This window comes from Mirounga leonina, unplaced genomic scaffold, assembly GCF_011800145.1.
Source record: "Mirounga leonina isolate KUSES-001 unplaced genomic scaffold, KU_Mleo_1.0 Mir_114, whole genome shotgun sequence".
Lineage (NCBI taxonomy): Eukaryota > Metazoa > Chordata > Mammalia > Carnivora > Phocidae > Mirounga > Mirounga leonina.
The window spans coordinates 25,457,440-25,483,803 of record NW_023270265.1 but is presented as its reverse complement, the minus strand read 5'-3'; the positions used below and the strand labels follow the sequence as shown (position 1 = coordinate 25,483,803).

General features: G+C 45.3%; 1 protein-coding gene across 4 annotated transcripts in view; it reads right to left on the bottom strand.

Annotated features, from left to right (window-relative positions):
• CNNM1 (cyclin and CBS domain divalent metal cation transport mediator 1) overlaps positions 1-26,364 on the bottom strand; it is a 59,852-nt gene that overhangs the window by 20,457 nt on the left and 13,031 nt on the right. For 2 of the 4 annotated variants that reach the window (XM_035026873.1, XM_035026881.1), the window contains exons 2-7: positions 14,161-14,304; positions 10,869-11,009; positions 8,596-8,765; positions 6,432-6,531; positions 5,995-6,042; positions 2,800-2,862 (exon numbers count right to left, since the gene is read on the bottom strand). In XM_035026873.1, the coding sequence (XP_034882764.1) occupies positions 2,800-2,862; positions 5,995-6,042; positions 6,432-6,531; positions 8,596-8,765; positions 10,869-11,009; positions 14,161-14,304 (666 nt within the window). The remainder of the gene's footprint in view (positions 1-2,799; positions 2,863-5,994; positions 6,043-6,431; positions 6,532-8,595; positions 8,766-10,868; positions 11,010-14,160; positions 14,305-26,364) is intronic. The other 2 variants (XM_035026855.1, XM_035026865.1) reach the window with 1 other exon arrangement.

The window sequence follows — 26,364 nt, the reverse complement described above, 5'->3', positions numbered from 1 at the left end:
TGGTCACTGTGCCATGGGCCATCTGTGTTCTCCAAACTGGATGGGGGGCATCACAAAATGCCCGTGTTCAAAGGGGTAGCCAAGTCCAGGACAATAGAAGCAGGACCTAAGAGACTCAGATTCCATACATCACCCAGTGCTCATCAAGACAAGTGCACTCCTTATCCCCATCACCTATTTTACCCATCTCCCCATCCCCTCCCCTCTGGGAACCATCAGTCTGAGTCTGTCTCTTGGTTTGTCTCTCTTTTTCCTTTGCTCATTTGTTTTGTTTCTAAAATGCCACAGGTCACTATATTGTATGCCTGAAACTAATATAACACTGTATGTTAACTACACTGGAATTTAAAACAACAAAAGAATTTTGCAAATGTATACAATATATATGTATCAAATTATCACATACATCTTAAATTTACACAATGTTATATGCCAATTATGTCTCAATAAAACTGGAAACTTTTTTTTAATTTTGAGTACAGTGTTAAGCTGGTTTCAGGTGTACAACTTAGTGATTTGACAAGTCTATACATTATGTTGTGCTCACCACAAGTGTAGCTCCCGTCTGTCCCATTACATCGCTATCCCAGTATCACTGACTATTCCTTATGCTCTGCTTTTTATTCCTGTGACTTATTCATTTCAAGCGGAAACTTTTTGTTAAAAATAAAAAAGAATTGGAAAAATTAAAAAAAAAATAAATGTAACATTGAAAAAAGGGAGAGAGGTTTGGATTCCAGTTCTCGTCCTTCTCCCTTCTCACTACATCGGTGATACTGATGGATGGCTCGATGTTTTCAGAGCTGTTTCCTTACCTATTGTTTTCCAATGATAATTTCTTCCCATCTCTGAGGTGGTTGTGGGGATCACATAAAATGATTGGGTTTTTTTTAAACTTAAAGGCCCTATTAATTTCCAGGATTTCTTTTTCTTCTGTGTAAGATGGGGGCAAGACGTAAAATACACAAATAATTGTATTTAGATCATAAATCAAGTATGGGGCTGGACAAAAGGAAACCAGATGAAAGGAGGTGGGGAGGAGAGAGTCAAAGGCCCTTTCTTTTTTCCTGCTGTGTTCCTCACTGCTCCAGAGGTAAAGCAAGGGTGGGAAGAAGCTGGCCTTGCTCTCAGTTTTGTGGCTCACCTCTTTCTCGCTGGGTTGAACAGCCAGTCACGGAAAACAAGGGGAAGGTGGAAAGAGCTCTCAGGAGCAGATGCCTCCCACCAGGGTTGGATCAGAAGTTGCAGCACCTCCAGGGCGGCCGGGGCGGCGGGGGGATGGGTGGGGGGGATATGTCACAGCAGGAATAAGTCGCCTTCATCTTGGTCTGGCGCTGGGCTACCATCAAGTTTTTCATAATAAATATCAATGAACTAGAATTAACCTTCCTTTAACTGGAAAGTTACAAAGAACTGGCTTGTCTGGTTAACTGAGGATAATTTAAAAGGAAAATATATGCCTGCTTTAATCCTTTTGGTTGAATATTTTTTAAAAATGTGAACCTTCCCTCTCCACTGAAACTTCCTAGCATACTCTTCATTCACCAAGACTCCCTGCATGTGAAGGATCTTGATGGTCCATGATGTGGTCATTTCTCATTTTGCCAGCTGGCAGGAGTAGACCAGTTAGCTGGTAGAAGGCACCAGCTTGGCATCCCACATTGACCATGCTGGTCTGTAGTCATGATGAAGGCATGAGCTCTCACAAAGCAAGAAAAAATTTATTTCTTGGTGGAAAATCACTAAATGAGAGAGAAAACCTTGGTGAAATTTGAGAAGGTGATTAACTTGTCTTGTACAGATAAACATGGGAACCAGATGGCTTTAGATGGGAAAAATGTGACTTGGGAGAAAGCAGGAGTCAACACAAATACTTCTGGAGCAGCAAACTTGGGGGTTTGAGGTCTCAGGACATAGCGTTTTTGAAAGTTGAGGGTCTACTGTACAGATAGCAAAACATAGCTGGATTCTTGCTGGCTGAGGTTATGGTGGGGCCTCAGAATCCTACTGTGGCACCGGGTTAGGGAGACAGATGAGGGGGGTGCAGGGAATTGGACCGTGTTTTCACATTCTAACTTCAGGGCAATTTAACAGATAAATTCTTGGTTTGGTCATTACTTGTTTCATGAGCCTAAGAGAGCAGCCTCTAGACATGAAAACGATACAAACACTTCATCGATTATTTAGATTTATTACATTCTTCTCAACCCTCGAGTTACTGTGTAGTTCCATGAGGAGCTGCCTGACCCAGTTAAAAAGAAACCCAGCAACTTTTATTTAATTAACAACAGAGGTTAAACCTAATGAAAAGTCGTTTTGAAATTTTTACACATATTCTTTGTATGAGTAAGGCCAGAGAGAATATGGTCACCAGAGAGTAACATTACGGGGAAGATGAGGATGGGTTAATGGTCAGCTAAAGGCAGAGGCCACACAGAGTGAATGGTGGAGGGAAAATAGCAATAAGGAATGGTACTCTTTGTTTCTTTCTATTCCTCTCCTGCTGCACTCCTCATCTCTCCATTCTGCAGTGAGACAAATGATGATCAAGAACTCACCCCATCCCTCACCCCATTATTTCTCCCCGTACATACACAGAGACATCTCCGGGAGCTAAATTCACAAGTGACACCATTGACTCGGCAATGCCCGGGCTGTATGTGCCAGTGAGTGTTATGCCTCAGAACTGGCACTGCCTGTGGGAGAGACTAGTTCTCTTGCAGGACAGTGACAGAGACCAAAGGCCTCTTGCACACCCCACTGAATCTACGGAGACCCGACACACCCACGCACGTTTACCTGGGGAGCCCGCCAGAGAGTCCCCTCTGCTGAAGGCGAAGGTACGAGACACAGAGACGGGCACTAAAGAGTCAAGGGCCAAGGATTTGTGAGTTGCGAAAGAGAAGATAAACAGAAAAGGAGAAAGACAAAGAGCAAAGTGTGTGAGTCAGTCTGTTCTTGAGTCTTCACGGAGTCACATTTCTCTGCAAAAGGGAATCTTGCCTCTGAAAACAGGGAAATTGCAAATCCTCTCACAAAGTCACTCTCCAGAAACAAGAACATAAAATAGTCTTGGCTGAAAGTCTTCTGAAAAGATGCGCAGTAATCTTAGAGGGGATTCGACCTGCCGCTGACAAGAGCAGGCAGGGTCCCTGGGGGGGGGGGGGGATGACGTGTGTCTACAGCATTCTCTCGAACCTGCAAATATGCTGCCTCGCCCCCAGGGCTTCCCAACCACCACAGGGCCCTGCCCGCCTGCACAGCGGCTAAAAGCAGAGTGCGTGCTCCTGCCAGGGGCAGCGGGAGGAAGCCTGCCTGTGCCTCCGAGGGGCTCCCCCGTGGTCACAGTGCTGGGCATGAACTGTGCATTGCTGGATCAAGGGGGCGTTTCTGTCTGGGAATCTGTCTTCCTCTCTCTTATCTAATTGTTCAGAGAGCCTTTCCTTGGGGACTAAAGGAAGTCAGTCTGCAGGTGACAGCACACCGAAATCGGCAACTTCCGTGGTCCTATCTGCCACCCCAGGTGATTGTACGGACATTACCCACACACGCAGGGGAGCGGGGAGCTTTATACCTACCTGACTGATAATCATTTGGTCTGACACCAGATGTCAAAGAATATTGGAATGGGCTCCTAATGTGAGACGTACCGGGATAAGAAACCCCACAGTCTCAAGAAGCATCCTAGAGCTTCCGGGGCTGCCAATGAAATGTACACCCCACCAAACGGGTAGGAGACAAGCCTCTCCCTGCCTGCATTGCCCTGTGGGCATCCGTTTCTTCTACCCTGAGCTCAAGCCTGGTTCCTTCAGAGTTCCCAGGCTCACTGTGATCCTCCTGGGGTCCCTGGCAATCAGATCCAAGAGAAAGGAGACGGTGCTGGCTGTGTCCCTTTACCCTGCACAGGAAAAACTAGGGTCTAACTGATAACCTCAACTTCGACTTTGAAGCTAGGTCCCCAGGCCAGTGTTCTGGCGAACCTGTCATCCCATTTATCTCCCTCAAAGGCTAATAAAGCTACAGGCTGGCTTCGAGGACAGGGGTAGTTTGCTAGACCGAGACCCTACAAGAATTCACTGCCTTATGCTCTCCTTTGACTGCAGGCTGAGGTTCGTTGCCCGTGAGCAATGCTGGGTGGCTGGACCCTGGGCTGGGGGTGCACCTGGCACAAGTGTGGGGTGTGGCAGCCTTGGGGGATATTTTACACTGTACTCCGCTAAGTGGGGAGCGCTTGCGGGGACGATGGAAAATGTCTCCACACCCCTACTGGCTAATTCGATTTCTTTCTCCTTCTGAAGATTTATAAAGATGCTCAGAAGTGAGGGGAGGGAAAGAGTCTAATGCTCCTTTTTAACCAGTTTTGAAGGAGAGATCAGTGTTGTAAGTTTACTCCTGTCTCACTGACAAAATGGAGGCAGAAATGGATAGAAAGAACTAGAGACAGGTAGGAAGGAATGGAGGAAACCAGGTAACAACTTCCCACAACTTTCTAAATAATTTTCTTTTTAAAAAGAATAAAGGTCATCCATATTAGGTAGGCTGGGGAGCCTCATGTAGCTCTTTGTTCCCCCATCTTTTGGTCTTCTGAAAGAGCCAGAACAGGGTCCCATGTCTAGGTAACATTCAGAATCTTAGGAATTACTTCACCCTGAGGATTACAATCCCTAATGTGATGGATGGAAATCTCTTTTAGAGAACCAAGACTTCCGTGGTCCTGTAGCCCATCCCTCACCCATCCAGAGTTCTTGTTCTAAGATGATGATGCTTCCTTCACCAACCTTGTCTGAGATTCATTGGCTTATGTAAGTGTAATAATGTACCAGGGCTTTACTTTTATAGATCTTCAGCTCACGTTGGGCCACGCCTTGGGTATGGAGAGGTACTTCAACTTCATTTCAGCCTTCTGCTCGGCTAGGGTATGAATTACACTGTAAATTGTTCCACTATTTCCACATGGAAATTGCATTCTGGAACATGATGGGTCTCAAATCTGTATTTCCTTGTGCTGTGTGAACTAGCCAGGACACGGGAATGCATCCGGGTAGTCATCACTTACTGGGTAATTTGGAGCAAGTCAATTCTTTAGTTTCTCTGTGTTAAAATGGTATCTACCTTTCCTGTGCCAGGGATTGTGATATCAAGCTTTGAGATCTTCTGATAAATCCCAATAGAAAGTACTCCATAAAATCTTTTTTATGGTGAGAGAAAACACCCCATTTGTCATGAAAATAGCCCCCGCTGTAAACACTTAACAGCTGAAAGCAATGCAAAATTCAGACCCGTGAATCAAAAAGAAATCTAGAGAAATAATTCTTTCTGGATCACGCTTATATCCCCATAAATGCCATGCCTTCTAAACACAAGTACAATAACTCCACACAGGAAACAGCGAGAAGGTAGAGCACGGAAGGGGCAGAACAAACCAGCCATGAGCCCTGTGGCAGCCCCCGGCATGAGCATGCACAGCCAGCTGGCAGCCAGCTCTCCACCAGCTAAGACGTGGTGACGAGGAAAGAGAAGCAGGTGAGTCACATACCGTGCCAGCCTGGAACTTACATCCTAAGACCTTGTGGGCATTTCCTACTGACACAGTAATGACAGACCCGTGTCAGGTAAAGTGAAGGCCAGTGCGTGAATTATATCCTAGCAGAGAAGGAAAGGCTGAACCTCCACCAGAGCACCGCAGTCACCCGCCTGCATTCTCCGGCAGGTGACAATAAATGGGGACCCTCCCCTCACAGCTTCCCTCCCTGTCATTCGTCACTTGCACATGAGCAGAGAAGCAGCAGAAAACATTCCAAACACAGCAACGAACCGCTTGTGGTCGGTGGGTACCTGGCAGGAGGCAGTATTCCTGGCAGAGCATTACAAAGAGGCTGCCAACATTTGGGTTAGGCCCAGGCCAGGCTCAAAGTGCTCGGTCCAGCTCCCCAGAGTGGGCTGAGGCAGGACCACGATGGGGGCAGATGGGGGAGGGGTTTGAGAGATACATACAAAAGACCGAGGATCCAGCCAGGCTTCCAACCTTCCGCACATCGTTATCTAAGGACAGAAGGATGCAGTTCAGAACACACCCCTTCTTATGGAATGCCCCCTCCTCCACCCCAGCCCCAGCACCAATTAACCCTGCAAAAACCAGGCAATCAAATGGAAGTGTAAAAAGCAAAATAAACTTGTCCTTTCATACGGAAAAATACCACTATCCACTCCTGGCACTTGATAATGTTGCAGTCTACCATATACTTCCACAAACAAACTCCCTAAATGAGAAAGGACTCTTAGACCCATTTTACAGAGGAGGAAACTAAAGTCTAGCAAGCCAAATGGCTTGTACAGAGTCCCTAAAAGGAGTCAGGACTTGAACCCAGATGTTCTTTTCCACAATATCCCATTGCTTCCCCCAAGAAGCTCTGGCCTGGGGACTGGAATACCTGAGCAAGCAGTAGTCATGATGGCTGGGACACCATAGTAGGTGAAGGCTCCATTCTCGAAGCGAAGGCCTTCCTTCCCAACCTCCACTTCCACTTTACCCTGGGGAAAGAAGGAAGTACACTGAGGGCATGTATGAGGACTTCCAGTTCTGTTATTGGCTACAACCCTAAACACTTCTGTCTGGATAACAGGTGGACTTAAGTTCTTATCACAGGGAAATATGAAGTCTATCTGGACCCATTTCAAAAATAGCAGCTCCGACTTCAGTAGCCCTTGGCAGCACATTAATTGCTTAGTTCATAAAGGAGCATCCCATCCTGAATAACCAACTCTCTTTGCATGTTCTGATGGCCCTTCCGTGATGAATGTCCTGGCCCCAGCTAGCCCCAGGCCCCGTAAACTGCTGCCTGGTTTAGCCTGAGATTAGACCATCTCTGAGTCTGGTTGAGAGAAAATCAGATTCTGCGCAGAGCTTGTTTAATTCATCACCAGGAAGAATGGTAGCTAACGGCTCGCCTGTAGCGTGTACCTGTGGGCTGGTAATGGGCTACGTGCACTGCACAATTCTCACTCCGTCCCACCACCCGACGAGGCCCAGTTTTTATTTATTATTTCATTTTATTTATCCCCAGTTTAGAGATGAATCAATTTGAGGCTCAGAGAGGTTAAATAATTTGGCCAAGGTTAGTTAGAAAGCAGCAATACTGGCATTTTAAAGCCAGATCTTTCCCATTTCTGAACCTACACTCTTGCTACTACCTTTCACTCCCTCCAACTTTTACTTGAAAATGGTTACTTTGGGGCGCCTCGGTGGCTCAGTCGTTAAGCGTCTGCCTTCGGCTCAGGTCATGGTCCCAGGGTCCTGGGATCGAGCCCCGCATCAGGCTCCATGCTTGGCAGGAAGCCTGCTTCTCCCTCTGCCTGCCGCCCCCCTGCTTGTGTTCCTGCTCTCGCTATGTCTCTGTCAAATAAATAAATAAAATCTTAAAAAAAAAAAAAAGTGTTAGGGGCGCCTGGGTGGCTCAGTCGTTAAGCGTCTGCCTTCGGCTCAGGTCATGATCCCAGGGTCCTGGGATCGAGCCCCACATTGGGCTCCCTGCTCCGCGGGAAGCCTGCTTCTCCCTCTCCTGCTCCCCCTGCTTGTGTTCCCTCTCTCTGACAAATAAATAAATAAATAACTCTTAAAAAAAAAAAAAAGAAAATGGTTACATTTACATGAAGCATAAGATAGTAGGTTATATGGGTTCATTATGTTATATAAACAATGTAACGGGACTCTTGTTGATTTTCAGCAGTGAAGAGTGGGACTCCATTTTTGGAGAAGGGAGGTCACTTTTTGAGGCTACACGGAAGGATGGGTGTGAGGCCCATCACAGGGTCGGAGCAGACAGGCTGTAGGTGGACTGGAAGCAAAGAGAGGCCCCTTCTAAGGTAACTGAGCTTAATTAAGATTTCTAAGGCAATCCCTGTATTTAAGGTCTGTAAGATTCTGTTGCGAAGAGATGGGCAATAGTGACAGGGCCAATGCTGGAGACGGGCCAGGGAGCCAGCAGCGTCACAAGCTGGAACCACACGTGACATGTGTTTATGACAGGCCTATCCAAGCACCCAGGGCAGAAGGCGATGGTACTTATGTGAGCACTGGGAAGACGCTGTGCCTCTTTTATTCCATCATTTGTTCCCTCCCTGGTCCTCTTAAGGAGGAGAAGATTCGAGAGGCTACAAAGGCTGAAATGTGGCAGAGAGAGTGGATGTGTTCCTTGCACCTCCAGAGCAAGGAGCGGCTGGGAGTCAGACATGGTGAGATGTCAGCATGACAGACACGGTTGGGAGGTAGTAGACCGTTGCATTCCTGGGGATGTCTAAGCAGACAACGGGGTGTTTGGGATTCTGCAGGATGACAGTTTTGGAAGTGTAGTCCCAGAACCCCTCTGCTGGAGAAGTCCCCACCTCACCCCACCATAAACACTGCTGACTGGTCAGACTAACTGCCATCAAGGTCCCTTCTGCGGGTCATGGACAAATGCCCACCCCACTGGCCTTGCCCTGAGGTAGCAGGCTGAGGCTTTGAACCTGGCACTGAGGAGGCACAGCCCTTCCTCTCCATCTAGCCTGGAGATGCCCTCGTTCCGCCCTGAGAGGGTCTCTAACTCCCCCACTCACCTGCAGGAGCAGCACGAAGTAGTCCACGGGGCGGTTGCGCTGGTAGAGGTAGTGTTCTGGGGCTTTCTTATTCTTCTCGTCAAACTTCAGCTCCTGGATCACATTGGGATGTTTCAGGAGCCGGAGCAGGATCTTCTCCGAAAGGTACAGAGATTTAAAGGGCTCCACTTCTAGGGGAGATAGGGAGGCAGGAAGAATAAGCAGCTGAAGGAGTCAGGATGGGCAAACCAGGGCTTGTGGCTAGAGCCACCTCCATTCATGCTCCGGGGCACCAAGCCGGCAGGGCTCTTGTGAGTTTCTCAGGTAGGGGTAGTGGGGCCTCCCACCCAAGTGTGCATCTCAGCTTCTCCCCATGCCCTCTGGGGATACGTGTCCCTGTGCTGACACCCTGGAGAAAACGGGTCACCATTTTGGAAATGTTGGTCTTGCTATTAATTTTCTTCTTGATGTTATTTAAATTTGAGTGTGGACTTAAAAAAGAAGGCAATTTTGCCACTTGCAACAAAGTGGCACGGATGAACCTGGAGGACATTATGCTAAATGAAGTAAGCCAGACACGTAAGGACAAATAGGTATGATACCACTTATATGATGAATCTAAAATAGTCAAACTGGGGGCGCCTGGATGGCTCAGTCAGTGGGCATCCGACTCTTGATTTTGGCTCAGGTCATGATCTCAGGGTTGTGAGATTGAACTCTTCGTTGGGCTCCACCGCTGGGCCTGGAGCCTACTTAAGATTCTATCTCCCTCTCCTTCTGCCCTCCCCCACCCTTGTGCATGCTCTCTCTTTCTCTCAAAAAATCTTTTAAAAGTAATAAATCAGTCAAACTCATAGAAGCAGAGAGTAGCACCCTGGTTAGCCAGGGCTAGTGGGAGGGGGACATGGGCGAGGTATTGGTCAAAGGGTGCAAAGTTTCAGTTATGCAGGATGAATAAGTCCTAGAGATCTCCTGCATAGCTTAGTGCCTGTAATTAGCAATACTGTATTGTATACTTAAAATTTTGCTAAGACGGTAGATCTTATGTTAACATAGAAAAATAGTAATAAATAAAGAAGGTGGGAGGAAACTCTTGGAGGTGATGGATATGCTTATAGCAGAGACTGTGGTAAGTTTCACAGGCGAATACTTAGCTCCAAAGTCCTCAAGTCGTATACGTTAAATGTGTATCGCTTTTTGTATGTCAATCTTACCTCAATTAAGTGGTTTAAGAAGAAAAAAAAGCAATGGTAAAAAGAGCATGGATAAGCAAGCCATGTAAACAACAAAGGCCTTAAATGCTACAATCAAATGAAACACAGAATTTAACCTGATTTATTGGTATGACATGTATCTGTTGAATGAAATGAAATTCCAAGTTAATACAGAGTTAATTATGTAAGTGATCCGTTCCCAAAAATGTGAAGCCTTGTTGCATCACATTTTCATATTAACAGGTATTATTATATGCTATGTTATGAACAGATACAGCTGTTTTGCTGTGACAGGCAGCCAGTAGTTAAAAGAAATCTGTAATCACAACTAGAAAACATGTTGAAAACTACTTTCAAGAAGCTCCAATTTAAAATTTTCTACTTCTTAACACCTGGAACAGTACTAGCACTCATAACACACTCAATAAATAGATGTTGGACTGACAATTGAACTTAGTCATGGGTGTGATCGTTCTAAGTCAGAACCTGAATTAGGCCTGGGTGAGAAGACTAGAAAGTTCAAAGACAAATACTATCTTCTTTATAAGAAGAAGTTTGTATTTGGATCCTCATTTTTTTCTTGTTTTTCTGAAGATTCCAAGATTCACAACTGACTTCTGTATTTTAAGAACTTGTAGCTCACAAGCCTATCTGGTCCTGGGAGGGACCTGTTGCCCAGTAACCCGGGCCTTGTTGCCCAGTAGGACAGGTCCTTTCCCTCTTCAGCAAATCCTCAGGGGCACTCGGCCTCAGGCTCCTGCCAGGAAGCAAGGGGAGGAAGGGAAAAGAGCAGCAGTGGTTTCTTTAGCTCTTTTCTTGAGTAGAAGAGAGAAAAGCAGAGCTGAGTTGTACTCACTTCCGCCCTAGAAGATCAGGCCTGGGGCCGAACAGGACAGTATGTGGCCTCCTGCGGCCCAACCTACGGCACCCCCTCCCCGTGGAACAGTGGTTCTCTGTCTCTGCTGAGCACTGGAATTAGGTTGCGAGGTACTAACATGATTGGTGCGGGTGTCCCCTTCCAGATTCTGCTTTCTTGTCTGGGGAGGAGACACGGGCGGGAAGCGGGGGGCAGGGCCATACCTGTGGCCATGAAGCGGTGTGTGGCCAGCAGAAGCTGCGGGGAGATCTTCACCCTCATCTCCGAGTCGGAAAGCTTGAACAGGGAGAAGTCGTGCCGCTTCCTCTCCCGGTGTGGGACCCTCTGCTTTTTCCGGTTGTCGGCTGCAGGGTGACAGGGGACAGACGGTGGCCATCTCAGAATCAGTTTTCCCATAGTCACATGGGACAGAGAGATCCCTTGGGATCCCATGAATTTCTGCAATGTGTCAACTGTAGGTGACCTCATGACTTCTCTTTCCCCGGGGAGCAGAAGGATGCTACTAAGGGACAGAAGGTGGGAGACGCTGCCAGGTCGCAGGATTATTTACTCTTAGGTGGTGTGGGGTGGAAGAAGGGAAAGGCTGGCCTGAACCCCGAGGCCGGGGTTCCAGTGCTCGCTCCCCTCCTGACCAGCTGTGCAACCTCTCTAGACACAGTGTGTGCTTGTTTTCATCTACACAACGAGGTTCATAAGTAGCGGTAACGCTTCTACTCATCCCATGCAGTTATTAGGAGACTCCGAGCAGAACCTACCTGTGAAGTGCTTACAAAATGGCAGTCATACACGAGGGACTAGCTTTCTCAGCATCAAGGGGTTTGGCAGAGCCCAGGGGGTTTCCGCCTCTTGCCCTTCTCCTGTCCCCAGAGCTGGGCTCACCAGGTCTCTTCCTGCAGATTTAAACCACACCCTGGGCAGTATCCAAAGCATGTCACCCAAGGGACGTAGGTGGTCACCTCCTCTTTCCACTCACAATTCTCCTGCTTCAACCCTAGCCTCTCCCCAGGGAGGGGATTGAGAAAAAAATCAAGGGAAGAAGAAAGGAGAAGGAATGGGAACAGCCCTCTAACTTACAAAGTTGCGTTCTCTAGGCCAAAAAAAAATAAGGAAGTTCACACTTTATCAGTGTTACCCTTTATAAGCTTGGCCATTGCTAAAAAAACCTAGGGGAACTTTAGCTGGCCTGTGCTACTGATGGAGAAAGTCTGCTTTTTCCAATTTAATTTTTTTCTCCCTTCTTTTTTTAAGTTTGTTTAAAAAATTTTTTTCTCTTACGGGTAGAGGGAATGTTTTCTTTGGTCAGGTGTCTTTTGCTTTCCCTTAGTTTTGAGTAAAATTTTGAAATGTCTTGCCTATTTCACAGTGCTAAGGGGAGCAGGGAAAGGGATTTGGGTTTCCTCCAGACTTGGCCTGTAGACAAACAGGGCTGGGGGGAGCTTCCAGTGCAGGCTGAGTGGATGCAGTGGACGTTAAAGGGAATGAAGCCCAGGGACAAGGAACCAGGGCCCTAGAATCTGGCTCCCTGGTATTCTCCTTCTCCTTTTGGAGCTCACTTCAGCCCCACTGTTTGGGTTTCCTTCTAGAAGACAGAAAGCACCCTTCTACCGTGCGGCGGTCTTGCGGGCCTATCTTGGACTCTGGGTTGCTGCTTTTTTTTTTAAAGATTTTATTTATTTATTTGACAGAGAAAGACACAGCGAGAGAGGGAACACAAGCAGGGGGAGTGGGAGAGGGAGAAGCAGGCTCCCCGCAGAGCAGGGAGCCCGATGCGGGACTCGATCCCAGGACCCCGGGACCATGACCTGAGCCGAAGGCAGTCGCTCAACCAACTGAGCCACCCAGGCGCCCTCTGGGTTGCTGCTTTAACACTCCTTTTGCTTGAGTAGCAACAGCGGCACGATGCAGACCTAGCTGTCCTGTGGGTCAGGGTCAAGTGAGAAGAAACATGGTATTCCTGGCTCCTTGGCCTTCTTACAGCTCTTAAGGACTCATGCCAGCAGCGTATTTATAAGTGCAGGAAAGCGCTAACCCTCTCCTCCAGAAAGGGGATTGCTCAGCAAGAGAGCAGCGAATATATGTATCGGATCAATTCTTTTGTTCTCACTGATGAGCAACCTTCTGCTTTATAGGACATGTTTGCCTAAATATCCCCACTCCCTCCTCCATCAGAATGCCACTTAACATTTCATCATTGGAGAATCTTTCCTCATCTCCCTCTTCATTCCTATTATTTTAACAGTGACTATTTGGAGCATTACGGCTGTTAAATGCTGGAGGAGGAGCATACTCATTTAGACTCCATCACTACTATCAGCCCCGACACCAGTGTGAATGCCTTCCCCAACAGATCTACTGAGATACCTGGGAATTCTAAATCAAGAGCAGTGGGCAGAGGTGAAGGGAGAAGGGAAAGGGGGAGGTAGAAGTTAACCCCTATTTGAAGAAGTTGGGCCTGGCCAGGGTATCAGGGCAATACCAGATACTGTGACACTCTTACTGTGTTTGTCAGGGCCTGACCCACCTTTTGGGTTTGATCTCTTCTGAGTCTAAAGGGAAGCAGTCTTTCTGCACCACTCACTGACTTAGAGCATCAAAGCTCTTTGTACTGGGAGCTGGTTTCTGAATGGCTGCTTCTAGCAAGCTAAGGACAGGGGTCTGGATGGAACGAATTAGCTGAGGTAGGGGAAAGGGACTGCTGTCTCATGAAGTGAAATTCAGAGGAGGAAACACTTCCTGGCCTAGGGACTCCCATAGATTTAGATAACCCTCTTATCCCACAGACAGAGCAAGCCTTTGTAATGTCTGCCAGCAAAGCTCTGATAAAGCTCAGTAACCAAAAGCAGTCACTGTCTGCATAGAGTCCATATTGTTCCTGGGGGGGGGCATGGGTGGGAGGGGAGGGGTGGGGAGGGAGAATGAGAAACCAGGCTATAGGGCTGGAAAAGCGTGAGGGAGAAGAGCAGTGTCGAAGAAGGGGTATTTAAGGTTTTGGCTTAGGTTGTGTGTGGGCCATCTCATGACGGTCCCCGCCGTACGCTGATGTTGTGATGGGGGCGGACTGTGAGTGCAACCCCAGGGAGTGCTGGGGTCTGCGTCTAATGGATGAAGAGACAAAACCAAAACCAAACAAAAGAAAAAAAAAACGGGGCAGGGAGGGATGGAAACAAGGGCAGAGTGGCCACCCCAGGCACACTTAGTGTCCTCTACTTCCTTTTCCATCCAAAGGCCAGGAGCAGGGGGTCTCCTTTTCAGTCTTGGCTCAGTTCCCACAGGTTCCCTCCTGGTAAACATTTAGCTGGCATGTTCTCAGTGACTCAGGGTGCCTCAAGCCAGGGTATCTTGCCATGCCAGCACCTAAAATTTGGGGGCTGACACAGCAATGCATGCATGGGCTTGTCCTGTCACCCTTTCACACAGTATGTCAAACTAAGCCAGCTCTGAGAGTTTCAGAAGAAATGAGATGACCCTGAACAAGAGCCAAGGCCATGTACTTACTGTAGAGGTCAGTTTCATCCAGGATCTCTGACTTAATGATCTCCTCTATGATGTCCTCCAGGGTAACAATGCCCATCACCTCATAGAAGGGGTCTCCTTCTCCCTCGTTGTTCACCCTCTGGACAATGGCCAGGTGAGATTTTCCTAGAGAACAAATGAAGTCCCAGTTAAGCATCTGGAATATTTTCAGAAATCTCTCCTTATGAGAAAATTATACAAAGTTGCTGTGTGAACCATCTTGGGACTGAACTCATCTTAGGACCTCCTTAAAATACGAAGTTTGTGTACAAGCTCTTACAAATGCAAACCTTATACTTTTTTAAAAAAGATTTTATTTATTTATTTGAGAGACAGACAGGGCACGAGTGATGGGAGGGAGGGGCAGAGGGAGAGGGAGAAGCAGACTCCTTGTTGAGCAGGGAGCCCGACATGGGACTCCATCCCAGGACCTGAGCTGAAGGCAGAGGCTTAACCGACTGAGCCACCCAGGCGCCCCTAAACCTTATACTTTTATATCTGTCTCTTTTCTAGGAAAGTTACCTAATAAACACAAAGCTAGTTAACTTTTCTTTCTTTTAACTTTCACATATTAGCAAGTATATTTAAGCTGAAAGAGGCTGAATAATCTAATTGAAAGAATGAGAATTTGGAATCAAAAGAATTAGGTTAGAAGTCTTTTTTCCTCCTCAAAACTTCCCCCGTAACTATCCCAGCTACTCTCTGTGAAACTGACCCTGGGCCAATCATTTAACCTCTACTGGGTCTCTGTTTTCTCATCTGGAATTAGGGAATAATGCCGGTGTGGTGATTTTAAAACATGGCCCCAAATTCCTTGATACACCTCCTATGGCAAGGTGTGGTCTCTATCTCCTTCCCTTGAGTCTGGGCGGGCCTGTTACTGCTTTAACCAACAGAGGACAGGGAAGCGTCTGCAAGGATATTTCTGAGACAAGGTCACAAGAGGCATGTGGCTTCTGCGGGAGAAATGCTCTAAGAAGTCTGAGGCCAACACAGTGGAGAGGGCACACGCAAGTGTGAGTGCGCAGGTGACAGCTGCAGCTGAGCCTGGCCTTCCCGCCATCCCACCGCAGCGCCAGACAGGTGAGTGGAGAAGCCGTGTTGGCAGTGGGTCTGCAATCTCAGCTGATCCAGCGCCACCCGCGGGAAGCTTCCCCAGCCACTCCAGTCTTCTGCCTCAGGCACAGACGCTGTGAAGCAGAGAGAAGCTGGTCCTGCGGTACCTCGTCCAAATTCCCAACTCAGAATCTGTGAGCATAGTAGAACGGCCATTGCTTTATGCTTCTAAGTTTTGGGTGGTTTGTGAGCAGTAATGGCAACTAGGATAACCAATAGCCCTACAGTCACTGTGGGGCTCAGATGACCTAGCGGATGCGTCAAAGCGCTTTGTAGACTGTAATGGGTCTCCGGCAGGCAGTGAATTTTTACTGTCCAACAACCGAATAATAATAGTTCACGTGTACTGAACTCTCATTATGATTCAGGCACTATTTGGAGCACTTTGTGCGTATTGATTCATCCAATCCTCATAACAACCCCTGAGATAAGTACTGTTGTTAGCCCCACTTTATAGATGAAAAGACTGAGGCACAGATTGGTTAAGAAACATGCCTAAACTTACATAGCCTGGAAGTGGCACAGCTGGATTACAAACCCAGGTAACTGGATTCAGTCCCAAAGTAGGGACTGAGTCTTACCTAACAGTCCTGCAATCCTGCTTCACCTTGGTTTGCTTTTATCTGCTGATAAACAAATTTCCTGGTCCTATTTCTAAAACATAAATCTGGGTGGTTCTTTTCCTTGGCTGAGAGACATTTAACGGGAAAATCTAGAGTACTGACTTAGAAGTTATGCTTGCCAAAAAAAAAAAAAAAGGAAGTTCACACTTCATCAGTGTTACCCTTCATAAGCTTGGCCATTGCTAAAAATACCAGTTAAAAGGAGTAGTCAGTTTGCTGGAGGCATAATTAACCATTAAAATTATACACGTGAACTTCTGTATCAGATACTTCAAATCACAAAACAGCTACCTATCAGAATTTTAATTGGAAAGATGGGATTTGTATCACTCAAGAATGGTCTCTAATTTCTTCTCCACCTTCAACCTGTCTTTCAACTGTCTCCAAACTGGTCTGATCATGCCACTGCCCCCTCAAAAGTCCTCCAAGTTTCCCTAGTATGCACAGAATCAAATCGAGACTCATTGGTTTGGCATTAGCAAGACAGCAAAATGCCCTGCTCCATCCCCTACTCATTTGATACTATGGCTGCACCGTGTTACCTTCACTTCCCCACTTTGTCCATGTGTACTTTCTAACGCTTTGTGCACACGGTCCCCTCCCACTCCATCTCCACTCTTCAAGTTCCAGCTCAGGGGCTAGCTCCTCAAGAAAGTCCTACCAGATTTGCCCCATTCTAAATCGGAACCAGTCTCTCCTTGCCTGTGTTTTGAAACCCTTGATAACTCCATCAGAGCATTTGTCACAATTTGCTGCTTCTCGTAACTAGCAATGTGTGTGTCCTCTACTGCACCATGTTTTTTCCTCAGGCCATAAGCTCCTTCAGGATATACGCTAAGATAGGGTACTCTCCACATAACAGGAAGCCAAATAAATGCCTGATGAACTGAACTAAACTGAACGAAAATCCATAGTTGATACAATAGATGATATTAAAACGAGACATTAAAACCTTTATTTTTTGATAAAATACATGTTTAAGTTAAAATTTAAACTCTGTATCAGTGGTTCTAAAATTATCCTTCTTTGAAACAACTGCAACTGTACTTTGTAGCTTAAATTAGATTATGTTAATTGTTAGAATGTGCTCAATTTAAAGGGTTTTTCCTCAACACATTGTTCTTAAACTTATGGCACCTGTTCTCACTTTCCTGCTAACGTGCTAACAGATGACAAAACAATTGACTAGTATAACGGAACTTTTGGAAAAGTGAGTTCTTAAAAGTATTTTCTATAATTGGATAATTTTTGTAGTGTTGAGCTCAGAATATATGTAATACAGCCATACTTCTGCCACTAAGAGATTAGTTCACGTACTGGGATTAAATAAATTAAGATTTTATGATGCTTCACAGAATGCCATAACTTCCATGTGAAAATCAACCATTGGTCTACACTTCATAAGGTCAATTTGAGGACGTCCACTCTGTGACCGCCAGGGAATAGAGATTTAAAAAAAAAAAAGTCCTAATTATATAATATTCAAGACAATACACTTATGTAATCTATTAGAAATATTTTGCAATTCACAATCAGCCTTTCTGATCACCTCAAATGCCTATAGAGGTCTACAGACAAATGAAGGAAGTCGTTCTTTCTTGGGTACAGACTGAAATAGGAATCAGAATCAGAAATCACATAACCCTGTTCACATAACCTCTGTTCAGAAACCAGCTGTGCTCATGACACACAGACCTGAGGTCCATCTTCTCTCAAAAAAGCTGCCCTTTAAGAGACCTATCTCCCTGTACCCTTCTGCTTCCTAGGCCTCAGAAGGGCTGGGGGTGGTTCCCAGTGAAGTCCATCTTGAGACAGGGAAAACGTAGTCACTCCTTCCCGCCACAGCACTTTGTACAAACCTCTCTTTGGCATTTATAACAACAATAATAGCTATTATTATTACTACTACTATTATTATTATTATTATAGCAGCTACCATTTGCTATATCCACCCCAGGAGCCAGGCATAATTTCACCATGCTATTGTTCTAAGTTATTTCCCCTACTATGATGGTAAGCTTTCTGGGGGGCAACAGCTATGTTCTACTTAATCTCCATTTCCCCAGAATCTAAGAATAACACCCAGGACAGAGTAAGAGCTCCATAAGTAGTGGATATCCATGTGCAAAAGAATGAAGCTGGATGCCTACCTCACACTGTACACAAAAGTTAATTCAAAATGGATCAAATTCCTAAATGGAAGAGTGAAAACTATAAAACTCTCAGAAGAAAACATAGGAGTAAATCTTTGCGACCTTGGAGTAGAAAATGTTTTTTTAGATAAGACACCACAAGCACGAGCAACTAAGAAAAAAACAGATCAACTGGACTTTAGAATACTTTTAGAACGTATTTAACGGACTACCAGCAAATCCTATATCTGACAGGGAGCTTGTATCCAGAATATATAACGAAAATTTACAACTCATAAAAACACAACTCAATTAAAAACTGGGAAAGGATGGGACTAGACAGTTATCTGAGGAAGATATACAACTGTCCAATAAGCACATGAAAAGATGCTTAGCATCTTCATCATTAGGAAAATGCAGATCAAAACCCTAATGAGATACCGTGTCACACCCACCAGAATGGCTATAATAAAAAAGACAGTAACAAATGTTGATATGGATGTGGATAAATTGGAACCCTTAGACATTGTTGGTGGGATTGTAAAATGGGTTACCTGCTTTGGAAAAGTTTGGTGGTTTCTCAAAACATTAAACATAAATTATCATATGATTCAGCAATTCTACCGAATCCATATATGGGTATATACTTCTGTAAACACCCAAGCAAACTGAAAACATATGTCCTCACAAAAATGTGTACACAAAGGTTCATATTATTCTTAAAAGCTTAACAGTCAAAACAATCCAAATGTGCATCAACTGACAAAAGGATGAATAACATGTGGTATATCCGGACAGTGAAATATTGTCTGGCCATAAAAAGAGAATGAAGTAGGGGAACATGCTATAACATGGACAAACTTTGAAAACATCATGCTGAATGAAAGAAGCTAGACCCAAGAGGCCACACCTTGTGTAGTTCCATTTATATGAAATGTCCAGAATAGGCTAATCTGTACAGAAAGAAAGTAGATTAGTGATTGCCAGGAGCTAGAGGAAGAAGGGGATGGGGAAAAACTGTGGGATTTCTTTTGGAGTGATGAAATGTTCTAGAATTAGGTAGTGATGGGTATACAATCGATGGTCCACTGAACTGTATACCTTAAAAGGGTGAATTTTATCTCAATAAAGCTGTTATTAAAGCCATTTGGAACAAGGAAAAACAAAAACCAGTGCTTGAATGAACAGGAAGTCAGTGGGTGAGTAAAAATAGGAACTGTTTCATAAAAAGAGAATAGGTTGAAATATAAGAGCAATACTGGTTTGGACACAGATGGCGATGCTGGCAAAATGCTAGTTTAGAGTACTTGTCATTTTGTGCTCTAGGATGTGGCAGAGACCAAAAGTGGACACAGGCGAGGCCATCAGGAGAACAGGAAAGGGGGAGAGGGCACCATCTTATCAATTTCTGTGATGGTGGAGAAGGTGAGCAGGGATGAGGGTTTGTCACAGCTGGGAGGAAAGAATCTAAGAACAAAGATCTCATTAAGATATAATGAGGGAAAAGGTAATGTTTTACATAGAAAATTCATGAATGCTACTGCTTTATGAGGTACTATGTCCCTGGACCAAACTACTGTGGCACTGAACACCAACAGATGGGAAATCTGTGAGCTGAGTTGAACAATACAGACACAGTGGATTTTATGGCAATTCACTTTCTAAAAATTAAGGCTACATTTGTCTCTGTTGTAAAGAGTATATTTTATTCTGGGTCTACTGGTGTTCTACTTCTGAACTGGTAACTACAGATGCTCTGGCCTCTGGCTTGAATCCCTGCCATGTTCCTGGTGTCCAGTCTCAGCAGAAGCCCCAACTCTGTCCTGATGGTTGACTTTCCTGGATTCTAGCAGCTGTGAGCTCCTTAAGCGTTGGTTTGCTTCCCTCCAGCCTGGACTACTTTCTCTCAGCCTCTGATTTACAGTCTCTAGCTTCGATGCTGTCTACACCCTGACGAGACGCAAAGTAGAGAATATATATCTATGGCCTGGGACTTGCTTGGACCACAGCATTAGGATGGTTTTGGTTGGAACTCAATCCTCAGTGAAGCATAAGGGGTCAGTCACACCTTTCTGGGATGAAGTCATATTATAGTCCTCCAATTAAACATGAGATCCTCCAAGCCCAATGCTTTGGAATGCATTTCACTAGTTCAATGGCTGCCAACACTGGCTGTATGTTAGGATCATCTGAGAAGCTTTGATGTTTTAAAGACTTTATCCCACACCCAGAGATTCTGATGTCAACAGTTTGGGGTGGAGCCATGGCATCAATAGTTTAAAATATTCCCCAGATGATGCTAATGCTCAGCCAAGGTTGAGCACTACGAGTTGGCTTATAGTCATGGTTCTCAAAGTGTGCTCCCTGGACCAGCAGCATCAACATCACTAGAGAACTTAGTTAGAAACACAAATTCTCAGGACCCACCCCACCCCTAGTAAATCAGAATCTCAGGGGTTGTGCCCAGTGATTTGTGATTTTAATAAGCTCTATGGCTAGTTCTGATGCAGGGTAAAGTTTGAAAACCACTGGTTTTCAGGCTCTGGAACTCTGGTTATCTGTCAGATGACTTACTAATGAGAAAGAAAAACAAGCACTGAGATGTCTAGTAACATCCTGGTCCCTTTGGTGCACCTGGTTTAAGTTGCCAGATGCTAAGTACTTACTAAAAGACAGAAAAGAACCTCCTGGAACAAAGGGTAGTTGTAGTAGCAAGCTGATGACTGCGCTCTCTCATATGATGTGGTGGTTATGGCATTTGGTTGACTTTGGGCAGAGTGAGTGTTGACTGTTTAATGCTGAGCTTGAAAAGGGGTTTCTTGTAGCTTTTGTACCAATCACCTCTGAGACAAGCTTGAGGAGCTGCACTATCTATTAGGCTCTTGGTGTGTCTCACTCAGGTCAATAAAATTTACCAGTACTGAAAGTCAAACTAGTCACTTACTTCTCTTGTCCCCCAAATCCAAAGGGTGGTCCTAGTACTGGTTTCTGGAAGTAGCCTATCTCATCACCCCGGGCATCAACACACCCAAACTACACGTCACATTTCTTAGAAGGGCAACTAGGTTTTCAGGCATTGCTTTTTTTTTTTTTCTTAAAGATTTTATTTATTTATTTGACAGAGAGAAACACAGCGAGAGAGGGAACACAAGCAGGGGAGTGGGAGAGGGAGAAGCAGGCTTCCCACTGAGCAGGGAGCCCGATGTGGGACTCAATACCAGGACCCTGGGATCATGACCTGAGCCGAAGGCAGATGCTTAATGGCTGAGCCACCCAGGCGCCCCCAGGCATTGCTTTTAAAGCAACAGTTCTCTCCTTGTTTAGTCAACAAAACAAGGAGGCAACCCACAGAATGGGGGAAGATATTTGCAAATGACACTACAGATAAAGGGCTGGTATCCAAGATCTATAAAGAACTTCTCAAACTCAACACCCAAAAAACATATAATCAAGTCAGAAAATGAGCAGAAGACATGAACAGACACTTCTCTGAAGAAGACATACAAATGGCTAACAGACACATGAAAAAATGTTCATCATCATTAGCCATCAGGGAAATTCAAATCAAAACCACATTGAGATACCACCTTAGACCCGTTAGAATGGCAAAAATGGATGGTACAGCCACTTTGGAAAACAATGTGGAGGTTCCTCAAAAATTTAAAAATAGAGCTACCCTATGACCCAGCAATTGCACTACTGGGTATTTACCCCCAAGACACAGATGTAGTGAAAAGAAGGGCCATATGCACTCCAATGTTCATAGCAGCAATGTCCGCAATAGCCAAACTGTGGAAAGAGCTGAGATGACCTTCAACAGATGAATGGGTGAAGAAGATGTGGTCCATATATACAATGGAATATTACTCAGCCATCAGAAAGGATGAATACCCAACGTTTACATCAACATGGATGGGACTGGAGGAGATTATGCTAAGTGAAATAAGTCAAGCAGAGAAAGTCAATTATCATATGGTTTCACTTATTTGTGGAACATAAGGAATAGCATGGAGGACATTAGGAGAAGGAAGGGAAAAATGAAGGGGGGGAAATCGGAGGGAGAGATGAACCATGAGAGACTACGGACTCTGAGAAACAAACTGAGGGTTTCAGAGGGGAGGGGGTGGGGGGATGGGTTAGCCTGGTGATGGGTATTAAGGAGGGCACGTACTGCATGGAGCACTGGGTGTTATACGAAAACAATGAATCGTGGATCACCACATCAAAAACTAATGATGTATTGTATGGTGACTAACATAACATAATAAAATTAAATTAAAAAAAATAAAAAATAAAGCAACAGTTCTCAACTGGGCTGGTTCGATGTCCCCCACCCCCACCCTGAGGGGACATTTGGTAATGGCTGGAGGCAAATTTGAGTTGTCACACTTGGGGCGGGGAATGCTACTGGAATCTAGTGGGGAGAGGCCAGAGATGCAGCTAAGCATCCTGCAATGCCCAGGACAGCCCCACTACAAGGAATGTCAATAGTGCTGAGGTTGGAAAGTGCTTTAAGGAGACAGAAAGTCAGCAAACGGTGGCAATACCACAACTATATTTCAGTGTTGGAAGAAGTGGAAATATTCTCCAAGGGTTTTTAATAAATATAGCCTCTAGATGGTTTAGGCACATCACAGAGAAGACCTCCTAAGGCCTCTGTTAGCATATGCCTTGGAAAAAAAAAAGCAAATAATTGATTTGCTTCTTTTCTCTTTCAAAAATAGCTACAGCACTTTGCTAAGCTAACTGTTCCCAGGATAAAATTTAGAAGCTAAGACAAAAGCATAATTGCTTGGAAATAGAGAACTAAGGAAAGCAGAAATCATTTTATGGTTTTATGGGTTTTGCCTCTCTTATGACCTTCACCTTGTAAAATACATTGACATTTGCTACCTTTTTATTCTCCCTGGTGTCCCTGCAGCATCTTTTATTCATTTAGTAGACAGCATCGAGTGCCTCTTCTTTCTTACCTTGGTCTTGGGAACCGTCTACCCTGGAGAGTGCCCTGAACTCCAGGTGTGTTCCTGGGAGCAATAGCACTGAACCTCACCTGGGTGCTTGTTCAGAATGCATGTTCTCAGGTACCACCTCTGACACCCAGAATCAGGACTTGGCGGTGAGGTGCAGTCCAGACAGCTGTTTCAATGGTATCCCAGGTGACTCTCACACACACTGAAGTTCGAGAAGCACTGCTTCTGACACTTGCTACTCAACGTGTGGCCCCCGGACCAGAAGACTTGGCGTTAGGGGGAAGCTCGTGAGAGCTGTGGCAGCTCAGCCCCATCCCTTCAGTCTGAGTCAGAATCTGCATGTCCTCAGGATTTCCAGGTGGTTCTTCCGCACATCTGAGTAGGAGAACTGGTCAGGACCCTGGTTTCCTTCCTACCCTTATGACTGTTATTTTTCTGTTTCCACTGCGGATTCCTTCATCCTCACCTAAAGATAAATACATCTCAAAGGCTCTAGCTCAGTGATTCTCAACCCTGGCTGCAAGTGGGAGTCACCTGGGGAGCTTTAAAACCTATTGATTACCTGTATGCCACTCGCAGAAAGTTCTGATCTAACTGGCTTGGGGTGCAGTCCAGGCATTGGGATGTTTAAAACTCCTTCAGGTGTCTCTACTGGGCAGTTAAGAGTCTCTGCTCCAGTCCTTGATCCTCTGCTCCCCTCTTCTTGATTACAGATCCCAGCAGAGCCCATCACTTGAAATATCACCACCACCTCTCCCCTGAGGACTCAATTTATATCTCAGCATCGTGTCTACTTTGATCTCCCATCCTGTTTTAAACATTTTACCTGAGCTGTCTCTTTGTCTTGTCAAAATCACTTATCTCAATAGGATCACATGATCTTCAAGGGCCATTATCCTCATTCTTCCTGCCTCTTCCCTATAGTAAGTGGCACTATCAACCGTCTAGTTACCCAGGGTCATCACTCAGGAGTCACTTTTTACTTCCTTTTCCTTTGTTCCTATTAGGAAACAAAATCCCCGCATTCTTGCAATCTGCCTTTTCTTCCTTCATTTTATCAACAAGTATTTATTAAATGCCTGCTATGTACCAAGCACTATTCTAGGCACTAGAAATTCAGCAATAAACACAATGGACAAAATCATTGCCCTTCTGTAGCTTACATTCTAGTAACTTGGGGTGAGAGATGATAAGCCAAAGAAATACGTAAAATCTACATCACAGCTCTAAGGGGAAAAGGAAAGCAGGGTAGAGCAATGAGGAAGTGTGTGGGTGTTACAATTTTAGGTAAGGGAGGGCAGGGATGAAGTCCCTGAGAAAGTGGTATTTGAGTAAAGATCTGAAGGCAGTGAGGTGGGGAGCCCTGTGGGTATCTCGGGGACACCTTTTGCAGTAGAACAAGAAGCAAAGGCCCTTAGTTGGAAGTACTACTGATATGCTTAAGGAATAGCAAGGATGCCAGTGGGGTAGCTGCTGAGTGTGGGAGAGGACAATAGTAGGAGCCAAGGTCAGGGAAGGGGTGGTTGTTGTACCTGCAATAAAGCCTGCAAGGCCTCTGTAAGGACCTGGCTCTTTGAGTGAGATAAAACCATTGTACAGTTTCACGTGTGTGTGTGTGTGTGTGTGTGTGTTTTGACAAAAGAGTGATGTGATCTGACTTATGTTTTAAAAGGCTCTTCCTAGCTGTTGTGTTAGGAATGGACATAAAGTGGGCAGAAGTAGAAGCACAGAGACCTCATATGAAGCTCTGGCAGTCATCCAAGTGAGAGATGGGCTGTGGCTTGGCTGGGAGGTAGTAGGGGAGGTGGTGAGATATAAGCAGATTCTCTGGATCTGTTGAAAGCAGAGCCTACATGAGGGATTGGATATGGGGCAAGAGCAAAAGAGAAGTTTGGGCCAGAGTAGCAATTTACAGAGTTTGGAAATATTGTATGAGGAGTCAGTATGGCACCAATAGCAGAAGCTTAGTTTTGAACAGTTTAAGTTTGGGATGCCTTTCAGACCTCCAAGTGGAATGTCAAGTGGTAGCTGGAAATAGAAGTCCAGAGTTGATGATATCTTTGGGAGAATGAGAAATAATCATTTGGGAGAAATAATTACAGGAGTGAGACTAGACAAAGAGATCCATTTCTGAGCCCTGGGGTGTTCCAACATTTAGAGGTCATAGAAATGCAACATTCCTGCAACAAATACTTGAGCATCTGATATGGGTAGGCCCTGCACCAAGTGCTAAGGATACATCATTGAATATGACGTAGGAGGAACCAGTAAAGGAGCCTGAGAAGGAACGTCTAGAAGGTAATGAAGTCTCAGAGGTTTTCTCCATTCCAATTGCAAGTGCACAGTCCTTAATTTCCATGTCCTCATCACATCCTGGACAACTGCACTAACATCCTAACCAATCCTCCTTTTGTTTTCTCCAACTCCAATCCATTCTATCCACAAAAAAACAGACTGACTGCCCCCAAACAGCATTTATGAGCTTATTCCCCACTTGAGGAACATGTACCAGTTCCCAGGAAGGATCATTTCTGAAGTCTTCTTGCTGCCATTAAAGGCCTCCATGGTTTTTTGGTATATACCTTGCCTTCTTTCCCACTACCCTAAATGGATTGTGTTTATCCCCCAAAACAACAATTGGTCCAAGGATACTCAGCTAATAAATGGTAGAGCCAATATTTGAACTCAGGGAACTGAACAGGACCCACCCACCTGGGGTTTGTGGAAAGCTTTAAGACAACTAAACGAGACTGGATCCTTGAACTTCAGGCCTCTCAGACTGAGAGCTGGTCTTAGAGGCAGCCCATGGGGCCAGTTTGTGTCTCTCTAGGTTCAGGCTAAACATAACCAGGATCCTCAGCTTAAAAAATCACCATGATGACCCAGAGTGATCTAGCTAAGCTCTGACTGATGGTGACATTCGCAGGTCATGAACCAACCTCAGACATGAAGAAAGACACTGAAAGGCAAATAACCCTGGTCTAAGTTGCCTAGAGATCATACAGTTCTGGGCCAGTCCAGAGGCTCTGGCCGAGCTAGGTTGGTCCCAGGGAGGAAAGAAGTGTGGCTCTCAGGGGCTCTATTTAAGTAGGTCAGACTCCAGAGGTGACCTTAAAACCCACCCTTTTGAAGGTTATCATTCTGGTAAAAACAGCCAACAGCTACTCCAACGTTCTCCCCACTGTTTCTGATCTAAACCAAGCTGACTCCTGAGAGCACAGATCAACATTCACCCCATTTTCCAGTTTCTGCCCTAGGGGTAATTGCCATACCTATTGTTCAGAGGGTGCACACATTAACCTCTAGTCTTCATCATATCTCTGCCAAATGGGGATTGGTATTATT